The 25,817-nt window shown below is 43.7% G+C and overlaps 1 protein-coding gene across 1 annotated transcript in view; it reads left to right on the top strand.

Moving 5' to 3' along the window:
* Positions 1-25,817, top strand: part of LOC118903071 (dystonin-like) — a 491,338-nt gene that overhangs the window by 81,859 nt on the left and 383,662 nt on the right. Inside the window, 1 exon segment of the mRNA XM_036867747.1 lies at positions 18,150-18,357. Within this exon segment, the coding sequence (XP_036723642.1) occupies positions 18,150-18,357 (208 nt within the window).

Below are 25,817 nucleotides of genomic sequence, written 5' to 3'. Positions count from 1 at the left end.
TCTTTTCCATTATGGTTTATCACAAGATATTGAATATAGTTCCCTGTGCTATACAGTAGGGCCTTGTTGTTGATCCATCCTATATATACTAGTTTGCATCTACCAACCCCAAACTCCCACTCCATCCCTCCCCCACCCCTCTTCCAATATTGTTATTTCTGTGTTTTTAAGTCATGTAATATCATGATTCATAAAATGTTACAAGAAATATGTGCGAACGGCACATCCGTTAGCTTCTCCAGTACCATCTCCGTGTGAAAGGGGACAGTGAGCCCGAGGGCAGCACACACCTGCCCTTCGTGTGCGGGAGGAGGGGACGAATGCGGGATGCTTTGGTGCACGCGATGCCATCTCAGCAAAGCCTTGCAGCATCCCTAAGGACCGGGGGGCGGGGGGGGGGGCGGCGGCCAGGGCCTGAGTGGGAGGGAAATGCAGGTCTCTTGGAGGGTGGGGACCAGCCAGCCTTCTGCTCAAGCCCGTCTGGGTCCGCATGCACTTGGTGGCTCCTTGGAGGGCTGGCCATCTCGTGCCTCCTTGTATGACAGGCCTGCGGGACCCTCTCATTTCTCCTCGGCCCGCCTCTGGCTCCCCACTGGTGACACTGAGGCCTGACTCCTGACTTTCCTGCTTCTTCCAAGTGACTGCCTTAACCTCTTCCCCATCCGCCACAGCCCAGCCTGCTCTCTCCTTCCCTTTTTCCCTGTCTCTAAATACTTTTAGTTTTTTAACATCTTTATTGGAGTATAATTGCTTTACAATGGTGTGTTAGTTGCTGCTTTACAACAAAGTGAATCAGCTATACATATACACATATCTCCATATCTTCTCCCTCTTGCGTCTCCCTCCCACCCTCCCTATCCCACCCCTCTAGGTGGTCACAAAGCACTGAGCTGATCTCCCTGTGCTATGCGGCTGCTTCCCACTAGCTATCTATTTTACATTTGGCAGTGTATATATGTCCATGCCACTCTCTCACTTCGTCCCAGCTTACCCTTCCACCTCCCTGTGTCCTCAAATCCATTCTCTACATCTGCGTCTTTATTTGTGTCCTGCCCCTAGGTTCTTCATAACCACTTTTTTTTTTTTTTAGATTCCATATATATGTTAGCATACGGTATTTGTCTTTCTCTTTCTGACTTCACTCTGTATGACAGACTCTAGGTCCATCCACCTCACTACAAATAGTTCAAATTCGTTTTTTTTTATAACTGAGTAATATTCCATTGTATATATGTGCCACATCTTCTTTATCCATTCATCCGTCAGTGGACACTTGGGTGTCCACAAGCTCAGGGGCCTTAACCCTGGTGTTGACCACACTGAGACTGCAGCCCAGCTGCTGCCAAAGCCTCCATAGCCTACAGTGGTCTACTATGCTTCCATGTCCTGGTTATTGTAAATAGAGCTGCAGTGAACATTATGGTACATGACTCTTTCTGAATTATGGTTTTCTCAGGGTATATGCCCAGTAGTGGGATTGCTGGGTCGTATGGTAGTTCTATTTTTAGTTTTTTAAGGAAGCTCCATACTGTTCTCCATAGTGACTGTATCAATTTACATTCCCACCAACAGTGCAAGAGGGGTCCCTTTTCTCCACACCCTCTCCAGCATTTATTGTTTATAGATTTTTTTTAATGATGGCCATTCTGACTGGTGTGAGGTGATACCTCATTGTAGTTTTGATTTACATTTCTCTAATGATTAGTGATGTTGAGCATTCTTTCATGTGTTTGTTGGCAATCTGTATATCTTCTTTGGAGGAATGTCTATTTAGGTCTTCTGCCCATTTTTGGATTGGGTTGTTTGTTGTTTTGATACTGAGCTGCATGAGCTGCTTGTAAATTTTGGAGATTAATCCTTTGTCAGTTGCTTCATTTGCAAATATTTTCTCCCATTCTGAGGGTTGTCTTTTCGACTTGTTTATGGTTTCCTTTGCTGTGCAAAAGCTTTTAAGTTTCATTAGGTCCCATTTGTTTATTTTTGTTTTTATTTCCATTTCTCTAGGAGGTGGATCAAAAAGGATCTTGCAGTGATTTATGTCATAGAATGTTCTGCCTATGTTTTCCTCTAAGAGTTTTATAGTGTCTGGCCTTAACATTTAGGTCTTTAATCCATTTTGAGTTTATTTTTGTGTATGGTGTAAGGGAGTGTTCTAATATCATTCTTTTACATGTAGCTGTCCAGCTTTCCCAGCACCACTTATTGAAGAGGCTGTCTTTTCTCCATTGTATATTCTTGCCTCCTTTATCAAAAATAAGGTGACCATATGTGCGTGGGTTTATCTCTGGGCTTTCTATCCTGTTCCATTGATCAATATTTCTGTGTTTGAGCCAGTACCATAGTGTCTTGATTACTGTAGCTTTGTAGTATAGTCTGAAGTCCGGGAGCCTGATTCCTCCAGCTTCGTTTTTCTTTCTCAAGATTGCTTTGGCTATTTGGGGTCTTTTGTGTTTCCATACAAATTGTGAAATTTTTTGTTCTAGTTCTGTGAGAAATGCCATTGGTAGTTTATAGGGATTGTATTGAATCTGTGTATTGCTTTGGGTAGTATAGTCATTTTCACGGTGTTGATTCTTCCAATCCAAGGACATGGTATATCTCTCCATCTGTTTGTATCATCTTTAATTTCTTTCATCAGTGTCTTATGGTTTTTCTGCATACAGGTCTTTTGTCTCCTTAGGTAGTTTATTCCTAGGTATTTTATTCTTTTTGTTGCAATGGTAAACGGGAGTGTTTCCTTAATTTCTCCTTCAGATTTTTCATCATTAGTGTATAGGAATACAAGAGATTTCTGTGCATTAATTTTGTATCCTGCTACTTTACCAAATTCATTGATTAGCTGTAGTAGTTTTCTGGTAGTGTCTTTGGGATTCTCTATGTATAGTGTCATGTCATCTGCAAACAGTGACAGCTTTACTTTTTCTTTTCTGATTTGGATTCCTTTTATTTCTTTTTCTTCTCTGATTGCTGTGGCTAACACTTCCAAAACTATGTTGACTAATGGTGGTGAGAGTGGGCAACCTTGTCTTGTTCCTGATCTTAGTGGAAATGGTTTCAGGTTTTCACCATTGAGAACGATGTTGGCTGTGGTTTTGTCATATATGGCCTTTATTGTGTTGAGGTAAGTTCCCTCTATGCCTACTTTCTGGAGGGTTTTTATCATAAATGGGTGTTGAATTTTGTCGAAAGCTTTTTCTGCATCTATTGAGATGATCATATGGTTTTAATCCTTCAGTTTGTTAATATGGTGTATCACATTGATGGATTTGCATTTATTGAAGAATCCTTGCATTCCTGGGATAAACCCCACTTGATCATACTTGATGTATGATCCTTTTAATGTGCTGTTGGATTCTGTTTGCTAGTATTTTGTTGAGGAGTTTTGCATCTGTGTTCATCAGTGATATTGGCCTGTAGTTTTCTTTCTTTGTGACATCTTTGTCTGATTTTGGTATCAGGGTGATGGTGGCCTCGTAGAATGAGTTTGGGAGTGTTCCTCCCTCTGCTATATTTTGGAAGAGTTTGAGAAAGATAGGTGTTAGCTCTTCTCTAAATGTTTGATAGAATTCGCCTGTGAAGCCATCTGGTCCTGGGCTTTTGTTTATTGGAAGATTTTTAATCACAGTCTCAATTGCAGTGCTTATGATTGGTCTGTTTATATTTTCTACTTCTTCCTGGTTCAATGTCGGAAGTTTGTGCTTTTCTAAGAATTTGTCCATTTCTTCCAGGTTGTCCATTGTATTGGCATATAGTTGCTTGTAGTAATCTCTCATGATCTTTTGTATTTCTGCAGTGTCAGTTGTTACTTCTCCTTTTTCATTTCTAATTCTATTGATTTGAATCTTCTCCCTTTTTTTCTTGATGAATCTGGCTAATGGTTTATCAGTTTTGTTTATCTTCTCAAAAAACCAGCTTTTAGTTTTATTGATCTTTGCTATTGTTTCCTTCATTTCTTTTTCATTTATTTCTGCTCTGATCTTTATGATTTCTTTCCTTCTGCTAACTTTGGGGTTTTTTGGTTCTTCTTTCTCTAATTGCTTTAGGTGTAAGGTTAGGTTGTTTATTTGAGATGTTTCTTGTTTCTTGAGGTAGGATTTTTTTGCTATAAACGTCCCTCTTAGAACTGCTTTTGCTGCATCCCATAGGTTTTAGGTCATCGTGTTTTCATTGTTATTTGTTTCATTGTCTTTTGTTTCAATGTCATTTGTATCATTTTTTGATTTCCTCTTTGATTTCTTCAGTGATCTCTTGGTTATTAAGTAGTGTATTGTTTAGCCTCCATGTGTTTGTATTTTTTACAGATTTTTTCCTGTAATTGATATCTAGTCTCATAGCATTGTGGTCAGAAAAGGTACTTGATATGATTTCAGTTTTCTTAAATTTACCAAGGCTTGATTTGTGACCCAAGATATTATCTATCCTGGAGAATGTTCCATGAGCACTTGAGAAGAAAGTGTATTCTGTTGTGTTTGGATGGAACTTCCTATAAATATCAATTAAGTCCATCTTGTTTAATGTATCATTTAAAGCTTGTGTTTCCTTATTTATTTTCATTTTGGATGATCTGTCCATTGGTGAAAGTGGGGTGTTAATGTCCCCTACTATGATTGTGTTACTCTTGATTTCCCCTTTTATGGCTGTTAGCACTTGCCTTATGTCTTGAGGTGCTCCTATGTTGGGTGTATAAATATTTAGAATTGTTATATCTTCCTCTTGGATTGATCCCTTGATCATTATGTAGTGTCCTTCTTTGTCTCTTGTAACATTCTGTATTTTAAAGTCTGTTTTTTCTGATATGAGAATTGCTACTCCAGCTTTCTTTTGATTTCCATTTGCATGGAATATCTTTTTCCATCCCCTCACTTTCAGTTCTAAATACTTCTCAAACCATCCTCTCCTCTCCATCCCCAAGAACAGTGGTTTAGCTCAGGTGTCACCATTTACTGGATGTAAGGCCCTCATCTGCCACCTACTTCCCCAGCCTCACCTGTGGCCACTTCTACTGGATCTTCCTAAGCACCCCATGCTCTCCCCATGTCTAGTTCTGGGGTACTGGCTGGAGAACTCATGGGTCTCAACCACCTTCTCCCCTCTTCCCACTGTCTCCTTATTAGTTACCTTAATACCGTTTTGGAATAAGGTGGCAACAGCAAGCAGATAAGTTCCCGTCTTCTCTGGTTCTAGAGTCATTCAAACAGCCTTAAAATGAAAACTGGTGCTGGAAAGGAGGAGATGGAGCAGGAGGTGATTTTGTTAGTGGGCTGTGTGTGTGTGTGTGTGTGTGAGAGAGAGAGAGACAGACAGACCCTCAAGGCATTTCTAGCCCTCCTTGGCAGGGCTTCCTCCTGTCTCTCCTCCCTTGGGACCCGCTGCCGAGGCCAGGCTGCTGAGCCAGTGGGTCCATTTGGCAGACAGTTGTGGAGTCCACTCCTGAGACTGGGATTCTGAAGTCAGGAAACAGGCAGTGCCCACAGAGTGAGTTTGAAGCTTAGTCTACAAGATAGACCCCTTTCTTTTTTTTCATCTCAGCTTAGTTTCTGACTCTCAGTCTCCCCTCTTGCCACACCTGGTGGTCCTCACTTCTTCCACCTCCACTTTAGAGTTGTGTTAAGGTTTTGGGGTCTTAGAAAGATGCCAGAGTGGCAGCAGATAGGAGGGAACATGTGTGTCTCCAGGTTAAGGTGCTCCCCCCTCCCCCGCCACCCATAACTTCTCCCCAGGCCCAGGAGGCCACTCCAGTTCACTCTCAGGACAGCAGTCTTTTGAAAGGTTGACCAGTAGTCTGTCCCCTGGACACACCAGGCACCGCCTGTCTCTGGGACGTCTTCTGGGATTCAGGAAACTCCCATCTCCAGGATCCACAGATGCTCCCTCTAGCCTAAGGGCACAGATTTTAGGCTGGGAAAGTCTTCTGCTCCAGAGCACTCTGCCTTTTTCTTTTTTTGGAAATAAGAACTTTATTACTAAGGAGAACTTTATTTTTTTTTGCCTTAGGCATTATTTTTTTTAATTGAAATATAGTTGATTTACAATGTTGTGTTAATTTCTGCTGTACAGCAAAATGACTCAGTTATAGATATGTGTATTCTTTTCCATTATGGTTTATCACAGGATATTGAATATAGTTCCCTGTGCTATACATTAGGACCTTGTTGTTTATCTGTTCTATACGTAATAGCTTGCATCTACTAACCCCAAAATCCCAGTCCACCCCTCCACCCCCTCCTCCTTGGCAACCACAAGTCTGTTCTCTATGTCTGTGAGTCTGTTTCTGTTTCATAGATAAGTTCATTTGTGTCATATTTTAGATTCCACATATAAGTGATATCATGTGGTATTGTCTTTCTCTTTCTGACTTACTTCACTTAGTATAATAATCCCTAGTTCCATCCATGTTGCTGCAAATGGTATTATTTCATTCTTTTTTATGACTGAGTAATATTCCATTGTGTATATATACCACATCTTCTTTATCTGTTATGTTGATGGGTATTTAGGTTGTTTCCATGTCTTGGCTCTCGTGAATAGCGCTGCTATCTGCTTTTTTCTATAACCTTAGCCTCAACAGGTTTAGGTTTGTGGAAAATAAAAGCCAGGTATGCATGCAGGCTGTTTCTGCTTCCTGCCCAGACACCTAGAGTTCCCTAGGAATAAAGTGAGGAAGATTTTCAGATTACCTTCTGACAGAGAGATCTGTTACAAAGACCAGAGGACCCGTGGGCGGCCCTTATTGTAGATGTAGGGTCTTTGGACTACATGGTTGTTCTGCCTGGATCTGAAGTGTTCTGGGGTTGGGATCTTTGGGAAAACTCAAATATCAGTGAAGGGCATTTGGAATGCACGTGGCACTGTGATTGGACTGGGTTGCCACCCTCCAGGGTGAAGCATCCTGGTTGGGCAGAGTTTCCCATTGAGCCAGCTCTGTGGCAGTGGCTCTCCTTGTGTCAGGCCCTGCTCCCTGGTCCCACTCGGGTGTGGCTCACGGCACAGGGTTATTTTCACTGAAAGCACATGGAGCCATGGAGCCAGCCCTGTCTTCCTCAGGTGGTGGAAGCCGGGTACTTAAAGTTTCATGGACTTGGCTTCGGTTCAATAATAAAAGCTTTTTTTTTTAATGAAAAAGTAATTCTTCCACTTCATTGCAGTAGTAACTGAAGTGAGAGAATGGCTTTGTACAAGCTGTTATCTGGAGTCTCATTAATGAAGACACGTAATGAACATGAAGGTGTAAAGACATAGCCTTGCTTATGTTTCAACAGGGAAGAATTGAATAGGATTGCTTTTTTCATAGATCATGTTTGTCTAAGTTTTTGTTGTTGTTTCCAACAATGGAGGCAATGAATTTAAAAGAAAAAAAATTTGAATTTAAAAGGAAAAAAAAGGGAATTCCCCGGCTGCCCAGTGGTTAGGACTCCGCGCTTTCACTGCCGAGGGCCCGGGTTCAATCCCTGGTTGGGGAACTAAGATCCCAAAAGTTGTATGGCGTGGCCTAAAAAAAAAGAAAAAAAAGAGGAATGCATTGGAAAGATACAAGGGCATCCCAAAGGGCTGAAGGCTCAGTAACCAAGGTTGGGAAGGACAGATGTGGGGATGACATGGGTCTGCCTCCTGAGAGCGGCTGTTAATGTGACCTAGTTCCAGTCACTTCCAGTCTCCGTGTCTGTTTGTTGTTTCCAGTTTCCTGGAGTGACAGTTGTATAGGCTTAACTGGACTTAGTGCTCTGCCCCTGGATCACACAGCCTTCTCCCCACTCCCCACCATCTTCTTATTAGTTACCTTAATACTACCCATTGTGGAATAAGGTATGATAGGGTAAGGATGTGAATAGGTTACATCACGTGATGCTCAGGTTTGCTGAATGGTCTCTATGTGTTGGGTGCTTTTCAAGTATTGCTTATTCTGCCAACCCCCCAGCCCTGTGTCTTCTGTACTGTTGCATCTCCTATTTCTCGGATGAACAAACCAAAGCCCAGAAAGGCCAAGCAGTTTTCCAAGGTTGTAAAGTTTTTCCCCGACATTCAATACTTGGCAGGTCATGCACATATCTTTAACTTTATGGCTAACAGTGTGGATGGTAGTTGGGGTTTGGTCTCTGCAAACATCCTGTGCTAATACCTTAGGGTTACGCGGGCGTGATCATAGCCCACGTCTTCTTACTAGTGGAAGTCAGAGCCGTGTCCTGGCTGTCTGAAGAGCTTGGCATCCAAGCTTCCCCCTGACCTAGATCAGGGTGGGAGGAACATGTGGGGAGCAGGCTTGTGCATGGGGAGGGGCAGGAACAAAACCAGAGAGCTCAGCAGTAGTTGGGGGCGGGGTGGTCCAGCTAGATTCACGGAGCTCATGGGCCAGCACTTCCAGAGTCATACAGTGGGTCCTGTTTCCAGGGTTACTGGGGATGGAGCAGAATGAGATCAGCACAGGGGCGTCAGTAGGAATGGCATCACCCATTTCTGTTTGACACTAATTTAACTGAGATCTTTGGTAGCCTTCTTCTTTTGGTTTTGTTTTGTAGCCTCCTCTTCAGTTCTCTTCTCCTTTATTTTTAAACTGCCAGCCCCTTTTTATTGATTACCATTATCCCTACATTCCCCCCCACCCCCCGTCATTTCGTAATCTCTGAATGCAACAATGTCACCCCTGCCTTAATTTATGGCAGGGGCCCAAAGTCAGATGCCTGCAGGGACAGGTGTCATAAATGGATAAAGAGGCTGGTAAGCTCTGTATCAGCCTGGAAAGCATGCATTCCTTCTAAAAAGGGGAAACTACCTCTAGGATCTGTATTTTTATGTAAAATTCCCAATTTTTAAATGTTTGCCAATCGTTAGTTTTTAAAAGTGGGCAGGCCAAAGACATGGAAACAACCTAAATGTCCGTGGACAGATGAATGGATAAGAAGCTGTGGTGCATATATACAATGGAATATTAGTCATAAAAAGGAATGAGATAATGCCATTTGCAGCAACGTGGATGCAACTAGAGATTATCATACTAAGTGAAGTAAGTCAGAAAGAGAAAGACAAATACCATATGATATCACTTATATATGGAATCCAAGATATGACACAAATGAACTTATTTATGAAAGAGACTCACAGACATAGAGAACAGACTTGTGGTTGCCAAGGATTGGGAGTTTGGGATTAGCAGATTCAGACTATTATATATGGAATGAATAAACAACAAGGTCCTACTGTATAACACGAGGAACTATATTCAATATCCTGTGATAAACCAAAATGGAAAATAATATGAAAAAGAATGCATATGTATGTATAACTGAGTCAGTGTGCTGTACAGCAGAAGTTAACACAACTTTGTAAATCAACTATACTTCAATAAAATAAATTCTAAAAAAATAAAATAAGGGACTTCCCTGGCGGTCCAGTGGTTAAGACCTTGCACTTCCACTGCAGGGGGCACAGGTTCAATCCCTGGTTCGGGAACTAAGATCCCGCATGCTGTGCTGCACAGCCAGTAAATATAAAATAAGATAAATTAAAATAAAATAAAATGGCAGGCCAATACAACACATCTCTCAGCATTGCCAGTTTTGGATGATACTGTTGGAGGAAGGCAGGTGGCGGGGAACACCTGCATCTCCATCCTGGCTTCCAAAGGGACCAGAGATGCTCCAGTCTGTTCCTGAATCAGCCCCTCTCTCCTAATTGACTTTAGGCTATAAACCATATTTTTATGTAGGTATTTATGTTATTCCACTGGAAGACTTATTTTTTCAGCCTAATACTTGAAGATAAAATGATAATATTCAATTATAAGCTTACTCTCCCAATTGGATGTTAAACTCCTCCAAGGCAGAAGCTTATGGGTGCTTAAGATATATTTTTAATTGATTGATGTAAATAAACATCTGTTTGAAATATAACATTAAGTATTCTCTAGGTAAAGAGATGTTTTCAGTATTTGTTGGTCTTCTTAATGTGTTTCTGTGTTGTGGGACGATTTTCAGAGTTATGTTTTGCTTTTCTTTTAGGCAGATTATTTAAAATGTCCTTCCTTAGTTTGGAAAGACTACTTGCAGGTGCTCAAATGCAAACTATTATTTTCTTTTTCATATTCTTTTCCATTATGATTTATCACAGGCTATTGAATATATAATAGTTCTCTGTGCTATACAATAAGACCTTGTTGTTTATCCATTCTATATATAATGGTTTGCATCTGCTGATCCCAAACTCCCAGTCCTTCCCTCCCCTATCCCCCTTCCCCCTTGGCAACCACAAGTCTGTTCTCTATGTTTGTGAGTCTCTTTCTGCTTCATAGATAAGTTCATCTGTGTCATATTTTAGATTCCGCAAACTAGTTCTCGATGTCTCTATTTCTATAATTTTAATATGATTTCATTAAGGTGGACTTGCAAAAAAATTGGTGGTACTTTTGAAATATTTTTACAATTTTCATACAGTTTCATGTTTTGATACTTAACATGGTCTTTCTTTTATTTGTCCTCTGTTTGGAAGAGGGTTTGTGGAAGTGTGAGGGCACCCAGGACCAGAGAATCTTGGTGTTGGAAGAACAGGGAGTCAGTGTGATGTTCTCCTCAGTGAAGGCTTGGTCCCTTGGGTAGGAGGGAGCTCCCTGCCCCCCACAGCTGTCCTTTCCTCTTCTGAGAAGTTGTATCTTTTTTGATGGTTTTTCCTCATTGTGAACTGACACCTGTCTCCTGGTCATTTCCATGCTTTGAACTGAATTGAACACAGAGCAAGTCTAACCCTTTTGGGCTCTCCACATCCATGGTAAGATCGTTGAGGGCTGTCAGCATGTTCTGTATTCCTCTGAGGGCCTGGGACCACATTCTAGGGCACTTGGGGGTCCAAAGGACCCAGATGGAAATCCAGGCTCCACCTTGGACTGACAGAATGGCTGTGGACAAGTGACTTAACCTCCCTTTAGGAGAGGTTTCCTTATTGGGTTATGGTGAGTATTAAATAAGATAGTGAGTGAAAATACCCAGTACAGCCCCTGACTGCAGTCACTCAATAAGTGATGCAGGGAGTTAGAACTTGCTGGTTAAACTGAAAGGAAGGAAGTCTTGCAGAATGCCTTAGAGCTGAGCCAAGACAGCCTAGAATCCAAGGCCAGGCTCCTCGGGAAATGAGTCTTTGGTGCTTACCTTGTAGAGCGTCCCACACAGCTGCCGGAGAGTGATGAGGAGCACTTCCTCCTGCCTGTATCCCATCAGTGAGGCTTGTTGCCCCGGAAACCTAACACCAAGGAACACTCTAACCAATGCACAGTCTTACACCCTAGAGAGTATAAGAGAGAGAGCGTTTGTGTCCTGAATCCCAGCGCTCTTCTTTCAGAGGCTGATGAACTGGGCTTCTCCATCCAGAAGGAAACCTTGGTTTTCATTCACTCTCTCCCCCAAAACTCCTCCCTGATTCAGACACAAGAACCTTCCAGCTTCCCCTCCCTTCGACCACTCCCCCCACCGTCTTCTGTAGCTTCACCAGGCTCCCCTTCCTCTTTGCGGTATGGCTCCTGCAAATCTCCCCTAAAAGGAGAGAGTGAAAGCCAGCCTAGGCCCCGCCAAACCAGAGTCCTCCCTTTACTATTTAAAGGTGGCTTCCAGTTAAGAGGCTGATTAGGAGTTATTTATTTGATGAGCAAGTACCTGAATTGTTCAACTAGTTTTGAAAAAAATGTAAAACTAAAACAAGCACGCAGCCCCTGAAGTTTTCCATAGGTCATTTTGTCTTCAAGGGTTTAAACACATTTTCTTACATTTTCCTTAACTCTTTTCTTCTACACCATATCTTTGTGGTAGGGATGGTTTTCCTTGGGATTTCTAAAATCAGATAATGTGCTCTTGCTTTTGGACTTATTTCCAAATAAAAAACTAGTATAGAATAATAGCCTTGGGCCAGAGTGCATATTTTTACGCAATATGTAAGAAGTTAGTATTTGTACTTACCGAATCAACGGAATTTCAAACAAAATTAGATCTTCACTTACTCTAAGTTTTGGTGGTTTCTTTGGGTTTATATAAAATGTAAAAAATTATGTGATATTATACTAACTTTGTGTTCACTGGATTGTGTAGTAAGTGGATAACACAGAGGTGCTTTTTTAATATTCTTCCATCTAAAACTGTGACCTGGACAGAAGCAGGCAGATCACCTTGCTCTGGGGTCCCCTTGAAGTCGGCCCCTTGCTTCCTCCAAGTTTCTATGAGGAGGTGCTATGGGAAATTACTTAGCTGGGTGCTGTCACCATGGATGTAGACCCGGGTGATGTGATCTCGTGAGAACAGGCCTAGACTAAGCAACACTTAAAAGAAAAAAAAACAAAAAAGACCTTGCTCTGTGTTTCCCCAACCCTTCGTTTTGAAAATATTCAGATTTACAGGAAAGTTGGGAGAGTAGTACAGTGAAGACTTACTGTTAACCTATTGCCACATGCCAATAGAAACACAATTCTCTGTTTTTATTGAAACAACTGAGAACAAGTGCAGGCAGCACGAGTTTAGAGAAGGATGTGTTCCTACATAACCGAAATACCATTAGCACACCTTAGAAAATTCACAGTAATTTCCCAATATCAGCTGATAAACAATCCATGATCCAGGTTGAGGTTCTCCCCGTGGTCCCTAACATGTCTTTTCAGCTTAAAAAGAAATACAGGCTCCCATCAAGGTTCATAACTTTGTTGTTATGCTTCTGTTGTCTTTTTAAATTTAGAAGAGTCCCTGCTTTGGGGGTGTGTATGTTTCGTGACATTGACCTTTTTCCTTTTTGGAAGAGCCCAGGATAATTATCTTGTAGAATGCCCCCCAATCTGGATTTGTCTAATTGATTCTTCATAGGCTTTTTATTTTTACTTTTTGGTTAAATTTTTGGAACTATGCTTACAGAAATGTGCATAAATCGCAGGTGTGCGGTTTTGTGAAATACCACATTCCAGCCTCTGGGATTCTGGAAGCCTTATCTGGAAGCCTTATCTCTGCACTTGTTTCTTGCTGCTTGGGGCAGAGGCAACTTCCTGGCGCTTTCCTCTGGTTCATAGTACTGAGGCTGGGCAGCTTCCAGGGTAGGCAGCTCCATTGTACTAGTCTCAGATCCCCCACCGGGGTTTCAGTTAGAGGAGTTATTGTTTAGTTCCCCTTCTAAAAATGTCGCATTATGTAATTATCCTGGCTTTAGGAGATTTGGGTTGTTTTTATACCACGTGAATGAATTGGCAATTAGGAAAGTCATTTTAAAGCTTTCGGTGATCTAATTCAATTGTTCAAACTGCCTTAATAAGTAGGTTGTAATAAGACACAATGCTTGGGTTTTAGTTTCTCACAACCTAGTGTTTTTTTTTGTTTTTGTTTTTTTTTGGTGTAGAGATCCAATATCAGGCCAGAGGTATTTCACAGTCCTTTATTTAAAAAAAAAAAAAAAAAAAAAAGGCCAAATGTTAAAAACATGATGACCTGGGCCAACTTTGTCTTTACTATCCTAATTACCTTTCTCCTCTTCTGAATACTCCACATTCTTTCCCCCCCACTTTTTTTTTTTTTTCCATTTTCAACACACATGCCAAATGGGGTTGACAGTTCATGGTTATAAATTGGGGGCTTAACCTGGGGCAGTGAATTCCATAAAATCACATGCAAAGTTTGTGTGTATTTGCTGATGGGCTTTGATCTGAAGAGAGGCTTCCTCAGATTTCATCAACTTTTCAGAGGTGTCTGTGAGCCTCAAAGAGTTAAAAACATTGGCTTAAATAATTATTTCCTCCTACAACCTTTGATATTTTCTCTGACCCTTGACGTAGTATCTTCTTAGTAATCTTTTTGTGTACTATTTGTTTTGGATTAAAAAATTATAAGGAATACAATTAAATTCATTCATAGTATTAGTCATCACCCAGAAATAACTGCTGTTTACACATTGGTAGATAGTTACCTATCTACCTATCATGTATCTACCTATTCATCTATAAATCATCTTACTGTCTGTCTATCTACACACACACACACACACACACACACACACACACATACACATACACACACACAGATATTTTTCAAAGGAATCATTCTATATGAACCCTTCCCACTTTGCTAAATGTAGATCAATAACATTTTTGTTTAATTGTTGCAGGGTAGTCCATTGTATGGATATACTGTCACTTATTTAACCAATCTTCTATCATGGACATAGATATTTATATTTTAACAGGAATCAAACCTTAAGCAACAGGAGTAGAGAAAGAGACAGGAGGAACTCGGGGTTTTGCTGGTCCCAAGAGCCCTCTTCCTTTGTCTTACCTTCCAAGCCCCACATCAAAGGTTAGGCTCTGGACTTTGGGTCAGAGAATATGTTTGCTTTTTCCATAAGAAAGGAGAACTGTACTCTCACACTCATTCCTCTAACCCCCAAAGGTGGAGACGTGAATTGGCAAGTCATTTGAAATCAATAAAGAACAGTTTTAGAGGGTCAATTGACTTCAAAGCAGCTTCATTTTAATCCATTCTCAGAGAAAAGAATCTGAAAAAGAATCCTCTAACAACATTGTAAATCAATTATACTTCAATAAAAAAAGAATTAACAACAACAAAAAAGAAACCAAAAAAATCGGCTATCTGATCAGCCAGTTTGCCTGTTACTAGGAAAGAACAGGTTAGTGACAGAATTTTCAGCATCCCGCCTGGAATGCTTGTTTTATAAAGTCTACTTTATTCATTGATATGAATGCCACTGACATAACAGTGAATGAAAATTTATTGATTCCAAATATAATTTCCCAAAATTTGAAGACAGAAACCACAGACAACCTTTCATTCACTAAAGTAAGCGCATTTACTGAGTCACACACTTGTAGCCTAAAAGACTAAATTCAGTAGCCCTTAAAAGGTGGCCAATTTAGTCTCTACCTCATTGGCTGCTAAAGAGCCAACTGCAAACAAACACTACTGAGAAAAAAAAGAAACTTCAAATTAAATAAAGCAACCAAATAAGGCTAAAAAAAAAAAGAAATTTCTATACCGAAGAGTGCATATGTCTAAAAATTCAAAAGTGAATTAAAAGGTAATTCTCAGAATACAAAACATGTAAATGATAAAAAAAATCGATTCTTAATTTCCAAGGTTCAAATGGGCCTAATTTTGTATAGTTTACCTTATATTTAAAAAGTCTTCATGAAAATTATTGTGGGGAAAAATTGAATACTTTAATGGTTAAAACGCTCAAGTCACGTAGCCAGGGGAGAGACTTTGCCGTGTATAAGTCAGCGTGCTTTTCCTCTGTCTGCGTGTGTCCGTATTTCCCTGTGCCATGTTGTTGAAAGAGGTGTTGCTGATTGTCTTGTCTTCCTTTCTCTCTTATCCATTTACCAAGGACACATCCAGATTAGAGGCTGCACCAGTCAACACCCTTGGGTCCAGGGTAGTAACTGTTCCCATCTGGCTATGTGTGATGAGTGGTGTTTATGTCATGGCATAAATCACATTTTGCTGTTCCATCAGCTGAGATGCTAACCATTAAAACAATTTACTCTGTCTACAAAAATCAGTAACCAGGGATTTTTGTATGGGGGCAGTCCTTTAACAGTTATTCCCCAAGTCTGTCTGTAAAGATAAACAATCAAATTACTATCCTCACTGAAAGAGTCTAGGAAACAACAAGAAATAAAAGCTCACAGATAAAAGATGACCTTTCATAAGGACAGGTAGGAAGCCATTTTAAGGAAGACAGAAGGCAACCAAGGAAACCCAATACCCTTTTGAAAAAGTCTTTAAGAATGTTATCCTTTTTCACTGATCCAGCCAGCAACACAGCCTCAGAGAGCTCAAGATGAATTTTCAGAAAAGCATGGAAAATAAAGTAGATTGATAGCATCCTGTGACTGACTTAATGCTCCTCACAACTCTCTGTGGACTCCAGCGAATACAGAAAGTCAATTTTATTTATTTATTTGCGTAGTACATGATTGCCACTGGGAAAACACACAAAATCTAAATAAGTTAATAATTAACCAAGGTGATGACATTTCATGCAAAGTAAAATGGAAGACTGCTTTTGGGGGGAAAGAATAAAGCTAAAGATAAATCTTAGACACTTTACAGGAAATAGTATGTGTACTTTTAAAATGATGGTGTTGGGTTCCTTAAAAAACTAAAAATAGAACTACCATATGACCCAGCAATCCCACTACTGGGCATATACCCTGAGAAAACCATAATTCAAAAGGACACATGTCCCCCAGTGTTCACTGCAGCACTATTTACAATAGCCAGGACATGGAAACAACCTAAATGTCCAACGATAGATGAATGGATAAAGAAGATGTGATACATATATACAATGGGATATTACTCAGGCATAAAAAGGAACGAAATTGGGTCATTTGTAGAGATGTGGATGGACCTAGAGTCTGCCATACAGAGTGAAGTAAGCCAGGAAGAGAAAAACAAATATCGTATATTAACACATATATGTGGAATGTAGAAAAATAGTACAGATGAACCTATTTGTAGGGCAGGAATAGAGACGTAGACGTAGAGAATGGACATGTGGACATGGGGTGGAAGAGAAGGGTGGGATGAATTGGGAGATTAGGTTTGACATAAATGCACTACCATGTGTAAAATAGATAGCTAGTGGGAACCTGCTGTATAGCACAGGGAGCTCAGCTCGGTGCTCTGTGACAACCTAGATGGGTGGGATGGGGGGGTGGTGGGAGGGAGGTCCAAGAGGGAGGGGATATAGGTATACATATAGCTGATTCACTTCATTGTACAGCAGAAACTAACACAACATTGTAGAGCAATTTTACTCCAAAAAAAAAAAAAAAAAAAACGACAAAAGAAAAATGATGGTGTTGGCCACTAGAAGTGAATAAGGCCTGAATAGATGGAGGCGAGGTCCTGATTCACTTCTGGTTTATTCCACACGCCTTGGGATGTTGTCACACAGCCTGTTTTTGCTGCGTCACCACTGCTTTTGTGAGCAGCCCAGGGTTTCTACTCTGATGGGAGCACGCCTCACTGATTCCTGCCTGCCACTGGCTTCGTAGGAATCTGAGGCTGCAAGTTCCATTTCAGGAATTCGAGTTACACCAGTTTTGCATCTTAAGCCTCAGCAAAGTTCTAAATGGGGAAGTGAAGATTTCCCTTGGATGCTTATCTTGTTTAGAACCCTATTCACAGCACAGATAGTCAGCATCCTCGTTTCCATGGTAAGCTGGTGGCTCCCTAAATCATCACAAACTTAACTCAACCAAGGAGGAAGGGATAATGTCTGGTGCCTTTTCCCTGTGGGGAAGACAGAGCCCTTTAATGCGAGATACGCCCTGCAGACCGGCTCCTGTTCCTGGAAGGGAGACTGAGGTCAGGCCAAGCACGTGGGTCAAAGCCTCACATTTCTCATTTCACTGTGTAATGACCGGGGCGGAGGGGAGTTGCTGTATCATTCTCATTTCCGTCACTGGCAGCTGTTACTTTGCTAGTAGTTTAAATGATCTCAAGAACTCTAAGCTGAGTTCAGATGTTTGTTTATTGGCGCTGCCTTCGGCTTCTGAAAACAGTCTTTTGTGTCCTCCCGGTCTTCAGACAAGGCTCTTCTCAGAATCAGCCCTTCCTCCCTCCTTGCTCTCTTCTGGGAGCCAGCTTCAAGCTCAGGAAGAAAATTAACTAAAGAGGACGAGGGGCTCAAACCTGGTTAGAGGGGAGACTCCGACTGGAAACGGAAAGGAATTGGGACTCAGCATCCTGCATTTGTGCTTTGTTTTTGCAACTTGGAGTGAGTTGCGTTAATGAATTAAGCAGCAGGCTAGTAATGGAAAATATCGGTCCTGGCCTGGTGGGGGAGCCAAATACTATAGGTTTGTAACAGGAAGGCTGTGGATTCTGGCTTCATTGTTGGGCCAGTCATTTGTGAGCTGGTGGCCGGACCGCAGGCCACACACTTGGGTGCAAATCTTCCATGAACTGGAGCTGCCCGGGGCTTGCGGCTGGTGTCGGAGCCGTGGCCCAGGGAAGATGGTGAGCCCTGGGTGTCGGTTCTGGTGTGGGTCCCCCGTCCGCGCTGAAGATGATGCAGGATGCCGGACTCCGTTTGGGGGCAGGGAGGGGGCTGCTGAGATGGACGAGCCGACGTGAGTGTTTTGCTGTTGATGCTTTTTTCTGTGTCATCCCCTGTAGAGTTCCGGGAACGCGTCCTACCGCTGCTCGATGTCTTCCTCTGCGGATTTTTCCGATGAAGATGATTTCAGCCAGAAATCTGGCTCTGCATCTCCAGCTCCTGGAGATACCTTACCCTGGAATTTGCCTAAACATGAGAGATCGAAAAGAAAGATCCACGGGGGCTCGGTGCTGGACCCCGCGGAGAGGGCAGTGCTTAGGATAGCAGGTAAGAGCAAGTGGGGGCGGGGGCAGGGGATAGAGGGAGGTGCGAGGAGAGTTGCAGAAATTCACCCATGGAATCCCCGGGGGCCCTGTCTGGCTGGGAGCTGATGCTCTGGGCAGAGATCTGCGCTCAAGGTGGAGGAGGAGGATGACTTTCTGTCCCGATTTATCAGAAGAGCGATTGGCCCTGCCTGTTGGTGACTAAGCTGTTTGGCCCTGTCTTCTAGTTGGAGGAATCGATACCTTTGAAACCAAGGGGATATTTACAGGCATCTGCATTGAAGTTTCCTATTTATGTGCAGTCGCCCCCGTGCCAATCTGAAAGTATTAACTCAGTGATTCCCGGTGTGTTTGCTGGAAGCTTCGTTTCCATGTTTGCATAGAAGCTCTGAGCGACCACATTTAACAGGGGCGGCGGGGGTGGGTGGGGTAGATTCCTGGGTTCTGGTACCCAGAATTGCGGAGAGTGTTTTAGCAACCTGGATGCGGTTTTGTGTGTGTGTGTGTGTGTGTGTGTGTGTGTGTGTGTGTTTTAAGTGTAGCATCTCTGTCAGCGTTGTGTTTGTAGCAGCTTCTGCTCCTGGTGCTTTTGAGGGTTTAGCCATCATGCATCCCTGATTAATTAATACCTGGGAGGGGCCAGTGTTTCTGTTCTGTTACCCGGTGTTCCCTTGCACTGCCTTTAGGTCCCAGAAGTGATGGCTTGTTTTACTTGGCTGAAAGCTGAGCCTACTGTGGAAATCTATCCCCTTCCTTTGCCTGCAGTGCCTGTGTGGTTTGTGTGTATGTGAGCTGTGCTTTCTGGGGTGGTTGTTCCTCAATTTTTTTTCTCAGAAATGGTAATGGGTAGGTTGAGGTGTGTCTTCGGGAGCTCTCTTGCAAAGGCCAAAGGCCAGGTGTTTATTGGAGTTGGTTTCTGCAGCAGATCGGGCCTCTCCCCCCTCCCCCACTCTCTCCCCCAGGCCCCTTCCCACTCAGTTTCTTTTGCCTCCCACCATCATGCAAAGTTGGTACTTGTCCTCCTTCGGGGGTGGGGGTGTGCTGGAGGGGACTAGCTCAGGTCCCAGCCATCATGGCGGCTGAGAGTCCCCCTAGTGTACCCCAGTGGGATTTTCTGATTACGGGAAAAACAAACAGGGCCCAGCCAGCCATTCTCTAGTCCAGGTTTCTGGGGCAACAGCTTTGAGCTTCTTCTGGCTTCTGTTGTGAGATGCTGGCTGGTCTCACCCAGGCCTTCGAAGAGGAGGGTGGAGGGGGAGAATGGGGTGGAGGGAGGATGGAGAGAGCTTGGGAGCCAAGTGAGAGTGGGCAGGGGTGGCCTGGGAGAGGGCGCAGAGCTGGGCGAGTACCAGAAAGTGTTTGGTCACCGAGGCCTGATTCCTTGCCCTGTCAAGATACCCCCAAGGGAGTGGAGGAGACAGTGCCAGAACCAGGGTACCAGATATTTGGCTCAGCAGAAAGGGAAGATGGGTGAAAGGCGGGGGCGTGAGAAATTGCTGGGGCTTCGTAGAAAGCCTGGGATGCCTGTCCTTTGCGTTTTTACGGAAGGTACAAGGTCCTTCTGGCTTGAGAGTTTTGATAGAGGTGGCAGAGACGGGTATTTTGCTTTTGGTAGTGAAGGAAGGTTTATGAGAGAAGGAAGGGCATATGTTTGTCAGGGGGAATGAGGTTATATAAACTAACAGACAGGAAGTCAGTAGAGGCTGGTGGTAGTAGAGGTCGGTGTACACTGCTGGTAGGGAAGGAATGGAGGACCTGGGGGTTCTGCTGGGTGCAGTGGACAAGCGGGTGCTGGGGTCAGTAGACTGTAGGCTCTGGGAGGGCAGGGGCCATGTCTTACTCATTGTAAAAGGTTTACTATGAAGTTACTGGTAGTTGGTGCACTGGAGACCTCTGAGCTACATACTTTTAAGATTATATCAATTCTTCAAAAATATAACAAAACAAAATAAAACAACAAACAGAATATGCAGCCCTAGTATGGACATGTACTACTTACTGTGTTTAAAATAAATATTGGTAAATTGGCTATTGCTACACAAATCATAATCATTTCAGCACTGGCCCCAGCATAGGCTCAGGGGCCAGTCTGCAAATATCTGTTTCATTGTCATGTGGCTGAACTGTGAAATCCAGATAGATTTTGTGTTAAATTTGCCACAGATCATCCAGCGTGAGGATAAGGGAACAGGGCATCTGAGGGCATTTGGTGCAGTGGGTAGTTGGAAAACATACCATTCAGATTTCAACTTCTCATTTTATTAGGCATTTTCACACTTGGCCTGAAACTCGGCCCGTCGGTGAAGTTCATCCCTAGTAGGAGACAGGGCAAGGGTCAGAAATGGTGTGAGGATGTCCATCCATCATGTTCGTTACTTAGTAATAAAGGAATTGAAAGTCTCATATTTTTATTTGTTTTTAAGGTCATAAAAATAAAATAGAATGAAAATGTCTACAGTCAAAAAGACCATACGGTCAGGGGGAATCCCTTAAGTCATTCACATTTAATACATATTTATTAAGCCTCTGGAATAAAATGAAGATAAGCACACAGTTCTGCCTTGAAAGAAGTTCTAGTCTAACATGACCATGGATGTGCTGTGAGACAGTTACAATACGGGTGAGAGATTAGCTGTAATGGCTGTGAGTACCTGTATTAAAAGAACCCAGTGGAGAATCTAATGACCTTGGATGGAGAGGGAGGCATGGGAGGTTCCTGAGAGGTTCCTGAGGGGATCACCTTTTGAGGGGATCACCTTCTGAGGGGAGATTTAACGAGCTTGATGGACTAGAGTGAAAGGGAAGGCCACTTCCGAGGGATGGAGCTACAGGAACACAGCAGGGAGATGGGTTCAAATGGAAACTGCAAGTCATCTGTGTAGCTAAAGCCTGGGATTTGTAGGGAAGAGCAGAAACTGTAAGGGTGCTTTCGGACAATTCCAAGGAGATAGGACTATTTATGCTGTAACTGGTGGGGAATCACCTGAAGATTTTTAAGCAGTGCAATGACATAATCAGATGTACATTTCCGAAAGTCTTCTTGGTGACGGTGTCACATGTCTGATACTTATATTTTTAAAAGTGCTTTTGCATTTATTGTAGTGTCTTCATTTTAAAATCTATAATATACGCCCTTCTGATCTCTCAGGGTCAAGGTGAGAATGACATGGTAACATGGAAAGAAAGGGGCTTTGTACCCACTGTAAATGCCTTTAACATCATCGTAAGACAGATCTACTGTTCTTACTTGCAGGATACTGTAAGTTGGGGTTTTCAGTCTTGAAGTGTCTGTAAAGGTACATGGTTTGTTAGTGACAGTGTTATTTTAAAGTATGGATATTTGACCCATGTGAATTCTTTGAAGTTAGAATGGAAGGACCTTGGCAGAGTCGGACTTTGGACTTTAATTCTTCCTCTATCATGAACCAGTTGTGTTTTCTTGGACAACTTACTGAACATTTCTCAGCTTCATTTCCTCTATCAAAAGATCATGGCTGTGGTGATTAAAGTAGTAAATGCAAAACATTTTGCAGATTCCCTGGCACATGGAAAATGCTCTATAAGTGACAGCTGACTGATGGCTGGATGCTCTCATAAGCACCTAATATGTTATTTCATTTAGGTTTCCCAACAATTTTATGAAGTAGGTACTATTATTTCCCCCATTTTTCAGTCCAGAAATCTGCTGAGAGAGGAGATACTCTTCCCAAGGTCATAGGAAGTGGTTGAGCTAGGATCTGAATTCAGGCCATCTTGACTCCAGAGGCCAAGCTCTTAACTGCTCTGCTTTTGCTCCTTCCCTATGGAATACACTATTATTATTAGCAGATTGATCCTTTATTATCTTTTCAAGAATGCATGGGGTAAAGGCTGTTCTTACCAACAACCCCAAATGCTGCTTGTTCATTTTGACTGGTTCCTCCAACAGACAGTTAAAATCACTGCAGTGTGGAGTGATTGTATTCACAAAACTGGGTGCTACTGGGTGTCAATTTCTGATGAAGGATCAGACTATGCCCTTAATGACCTTACTCACTGTGAGGGAGACAAGAGAGTTTTGAGAGATCTCCATTTGTATATATGTGGTCTGTATATGGGATGACTCTTAGGGATCGAATTACTAACCCTTTCATTTCCAGAAGGTGTCCCATATGATCCCTGTTTGTTACTTCATGAACTAATGTGTACATAAATACATGCCAAGTTGCAAGAAAACTCTAGTGATCCTAAAGGTTTAGTGGATCAAACTCAGATCAGAGGTCAGGACAGAAAAGAGAAGTGTGGTCTTGCTCTGTTTGGAGTAACAAAAATAGGCCAATTACTGATGAGAAGTAAAGCTTTCCAATTCTAACTCAAGTAAGTTTTATCAAGAGTATACAGTTTTCCAAGAGTACTCATTCCCATCTAACAATTCATGGAAAATGATCCAGATTCACATCATTGAAAAAAAAGAATCATCAAGGACAAAAATCAGTACTTATGAAAGAAAAAATAGCAAGGGGAGATGTGGGCACAGGTGAAGTTGTCATAAATCAGAGTCAACAATGAGCTGGTTCATCTAATAATAATAACAACAGCTAACACTTATAAAGTTATCATAAAGTTGAGCTATCACAACTTTATGATATGATGATATATGATGAACTTTATGATATGATTATCCTGATGAAGACAGGATAAGTAACTTGGCCACGTCACATAGTTAGTCAGGAGCCAGGATTCCTTCCAAGGCTGGCTGACTTCTGTCAGTCCTCTTAAACACACCTGCTTACATGTCTGGGTACCAACCGATTTCTCCAGTGGACTCTTAAACTCACCACTTTAGTATACGATAGATGCCAAAGCGAAGGGAATTGTACCCATTTTACTCACATTCAGTGGAGACCAGTGCTGTGTGGGGTGAATAACGGTAGGGAGAAGGAGGGAGGTGGCAAAGTGAGACGGGTGCTGTGAATCGACTCAGGCTGTGGCCGCGGCAGATGCGCGGGCCGGCTCTGGGGGGCGGAAGGGAGGGACCGCCGGCTGGTCCCCGGGCCGCGGGGCGGCGGGCGCGCAGGCGCAGGCGTCTCCAGGCTGTCAGGACCCCCGCCCGCCCCCAGATGCGCCTGGGGCGCGGACCCCCGGCTCTGCCCCGCGCGCTGTCCCAGCGACCTCGTCCTTCTGTGACACCGGCCGGATCGAAGAGTGTTTCCCACTCTTCTCCCGGGAGCCTCGCGGGGGCTGCGCGCGCGGGTGGCGCGATCCGCGGCTTTGTTTCCCAGGCACCTGTTGTGGGTCCCAAATAGAAACCTCGCCCTTGGGACCCGGGCCGGCCAGCCAGCGTCCGGGGTGGGCGGGCTTGGCCGCGCGGTGGACCCGGTGGGCGGGCCGGAGAGGGGCCCGGGCGCCGCGGGGCTGCCTGCGGGAGGGGCCGGGCGGCGCGGGCCGGAGCCGAGCCAGCCGGGGCGCTGACCGCCGCCTCGCCCCCTCCTTTCCGCCCGCCCTCCTCTCTCCCCCGCTGTGCCCTCCCTTCCTCTCCCCGGGGCGCGGGCGAGTGTCTGCGGCGCGGCGGCCAGGAAATGCCGCAGATGCGCCGCGCAGCATCCCGGGCGGAGGCAGCGCGCGCGTCCTCCCGGCTCCGAGCAGGCGCCCAGCGCAGAGCCAGGGTGGCGGCCGCCTCGGCCTCCGAGGGTCCCGGCGCCCGCAGCCCTCCGCCTGTCCCCGCCGGGTCCCGCTCTCCTCAGCGCGGCGTGGCGCTGCCGGTCGCCGCCCCCGGGCTCGCCGAGATTGGCCGCTGCTGAAACCTGAGAGGACGGTGGCTCCTGGGCGCCGGGCGGCCCCGCACCCGCGGTCCGCCAGGGGGCTTGGGCGTCTCCCCGGCTGGCTCTGGCTCTGCTCCCCCGGCTCTGCGTCCCTAGCTCTGCGCCCCGGCGCCCTCCCCCAGCCTACCCTCCTTCCGCGTTTCCATTACCAAGGCTGCATCTTGCTGACTGCGATCCTGTCCGGGGTTCGAGCGGGAGAGGGGAATTGGCCAGTCGTCGCTTAGGTAGACTTGGGCATGGCGGGGTACCTATCCCCAGCCGCTTACCTGTACGTGGAGGAGCAGGAGTACCTCCAGGCTTACGAGGATGTCCTGGAGAGGTACAAAGGTATGTGGTTCCCCGCGCCCGGGCCGCGGGGCTTGGCAGGGACCAGAGGGGTAACCGTCGCCTTTGCTTAACCCGAGCCACCACTGCTTGGGCACAAGTAAACAGGTGTCTGGACCAGTCTTGGGAATGGACCAGGTCTTTTTGGGATGGAATTCCGTATCCCAGCGCAGGGAGGGTGGTGGGGTGGGCGACGGCCTGTAGACGCCCTAGGGCGAGCAGTACAGTGCGGGGGAGGGGTTTGGTTTCCAAGAAGCACGTTGCGTTTTCTCTCCCTTGCAAAAGCTTTTAAGCACTACGCATAATCATAATTCTTCCTGGGAGGGTGGAGACCGATTAATTCTCCATAGGATTACTAAGGCATTGCTGCTCTTGCTTGGTATGGGGTATTGGTTAACCCTATCAAAAAGGTCCTTGGCTTCTTAAATAAATGGACTGTTTCACCACTGAGAGCATCACCAAATCATTTTTCTTAAAATGATCTTACATGAAAAAAGTTTATGGTTTGTGACTATATATCTATTCTTACGTATGATAAAGATTATTTGATAGTGTGATGCATGAAAGACTTTCGTCAGTGAGTCTGTGGTAAATTTAAACGTAAAGGAGTATATTTTGAGATATTTTTCTGCCTATCCTTTATGTTGGGGAAATTCTATGATAAATAGTATTGATATTTTAGTATCATGTTTATTTTGACTTTATAGTTAAATGTGACGTTAGATAAAGAGCATCTTCTCATCTTAAAGGGTGTTTTTGTCTCTGGAAATTATTTTTCAGTGTGTCCAGACAGTCTCCTAACTGTGGCTTCTAAGCGCTCCACACCCAGGGGTAGCTTCCAGAGCCTTAATATAGTCATGGTGAATAGTGGCCTATTTCATCGGTTGCATTCAAGTGGTTTTGCATCTTTTGAATATTTGCTGTGGTCTTAAGAAACTCAATTTCTGTAAATTGAATGGGGATTATATGGTTAAAAATGCATGTATCACTAGTTTTCTATTTGTGAAAAATAGAAATATAGAATCCTGAACTGAATAATTAAATTCCACATCCCCCCAGAGCTCAAAATCTACCCATGAATATATTTCATCTCCTTCTAGAACATGTTTTATTATTGACATTCCTTTAATCCATGTAGAATTCTGTAAACAGCACAATCACAATTCCTTTGTGCCACGACTCTATTGTGTATGACACTACCACTGAGCAAGTGCAATGATATTTTAGGCTAAAGCACATTTGTAGCATCTGTGTGTGTGTTCGTGTGCAATACACTCATGTTTACATCTGTCCTCCCATTTAAAAATAAGGTTCTTAATCAGTTGTTCCAGAACCTTAA

Source organism: Balaenoptera musculus, chromosome 11 (assembly GCF_009873245.2).
Source record: "Balaenoptera musculus isolate JJ_BM4_2016_0621 chromosome 11, mBalMus1.pri.v3, whole genome shotgun sequence".
In the NCBI taxonomy this organism is placed as follows: domain Eukaryota; kingdom Metazoa; phylum Chordata; class Mammalia; order Artiodactyla; family Balaenopteridae; genus Balaenoptera; species Balaenoptera musculus.
Note: the sequence above shows the minus strand (reverse complement) of the source record. Positions and strands in the feature narration are given on the sequence as shown.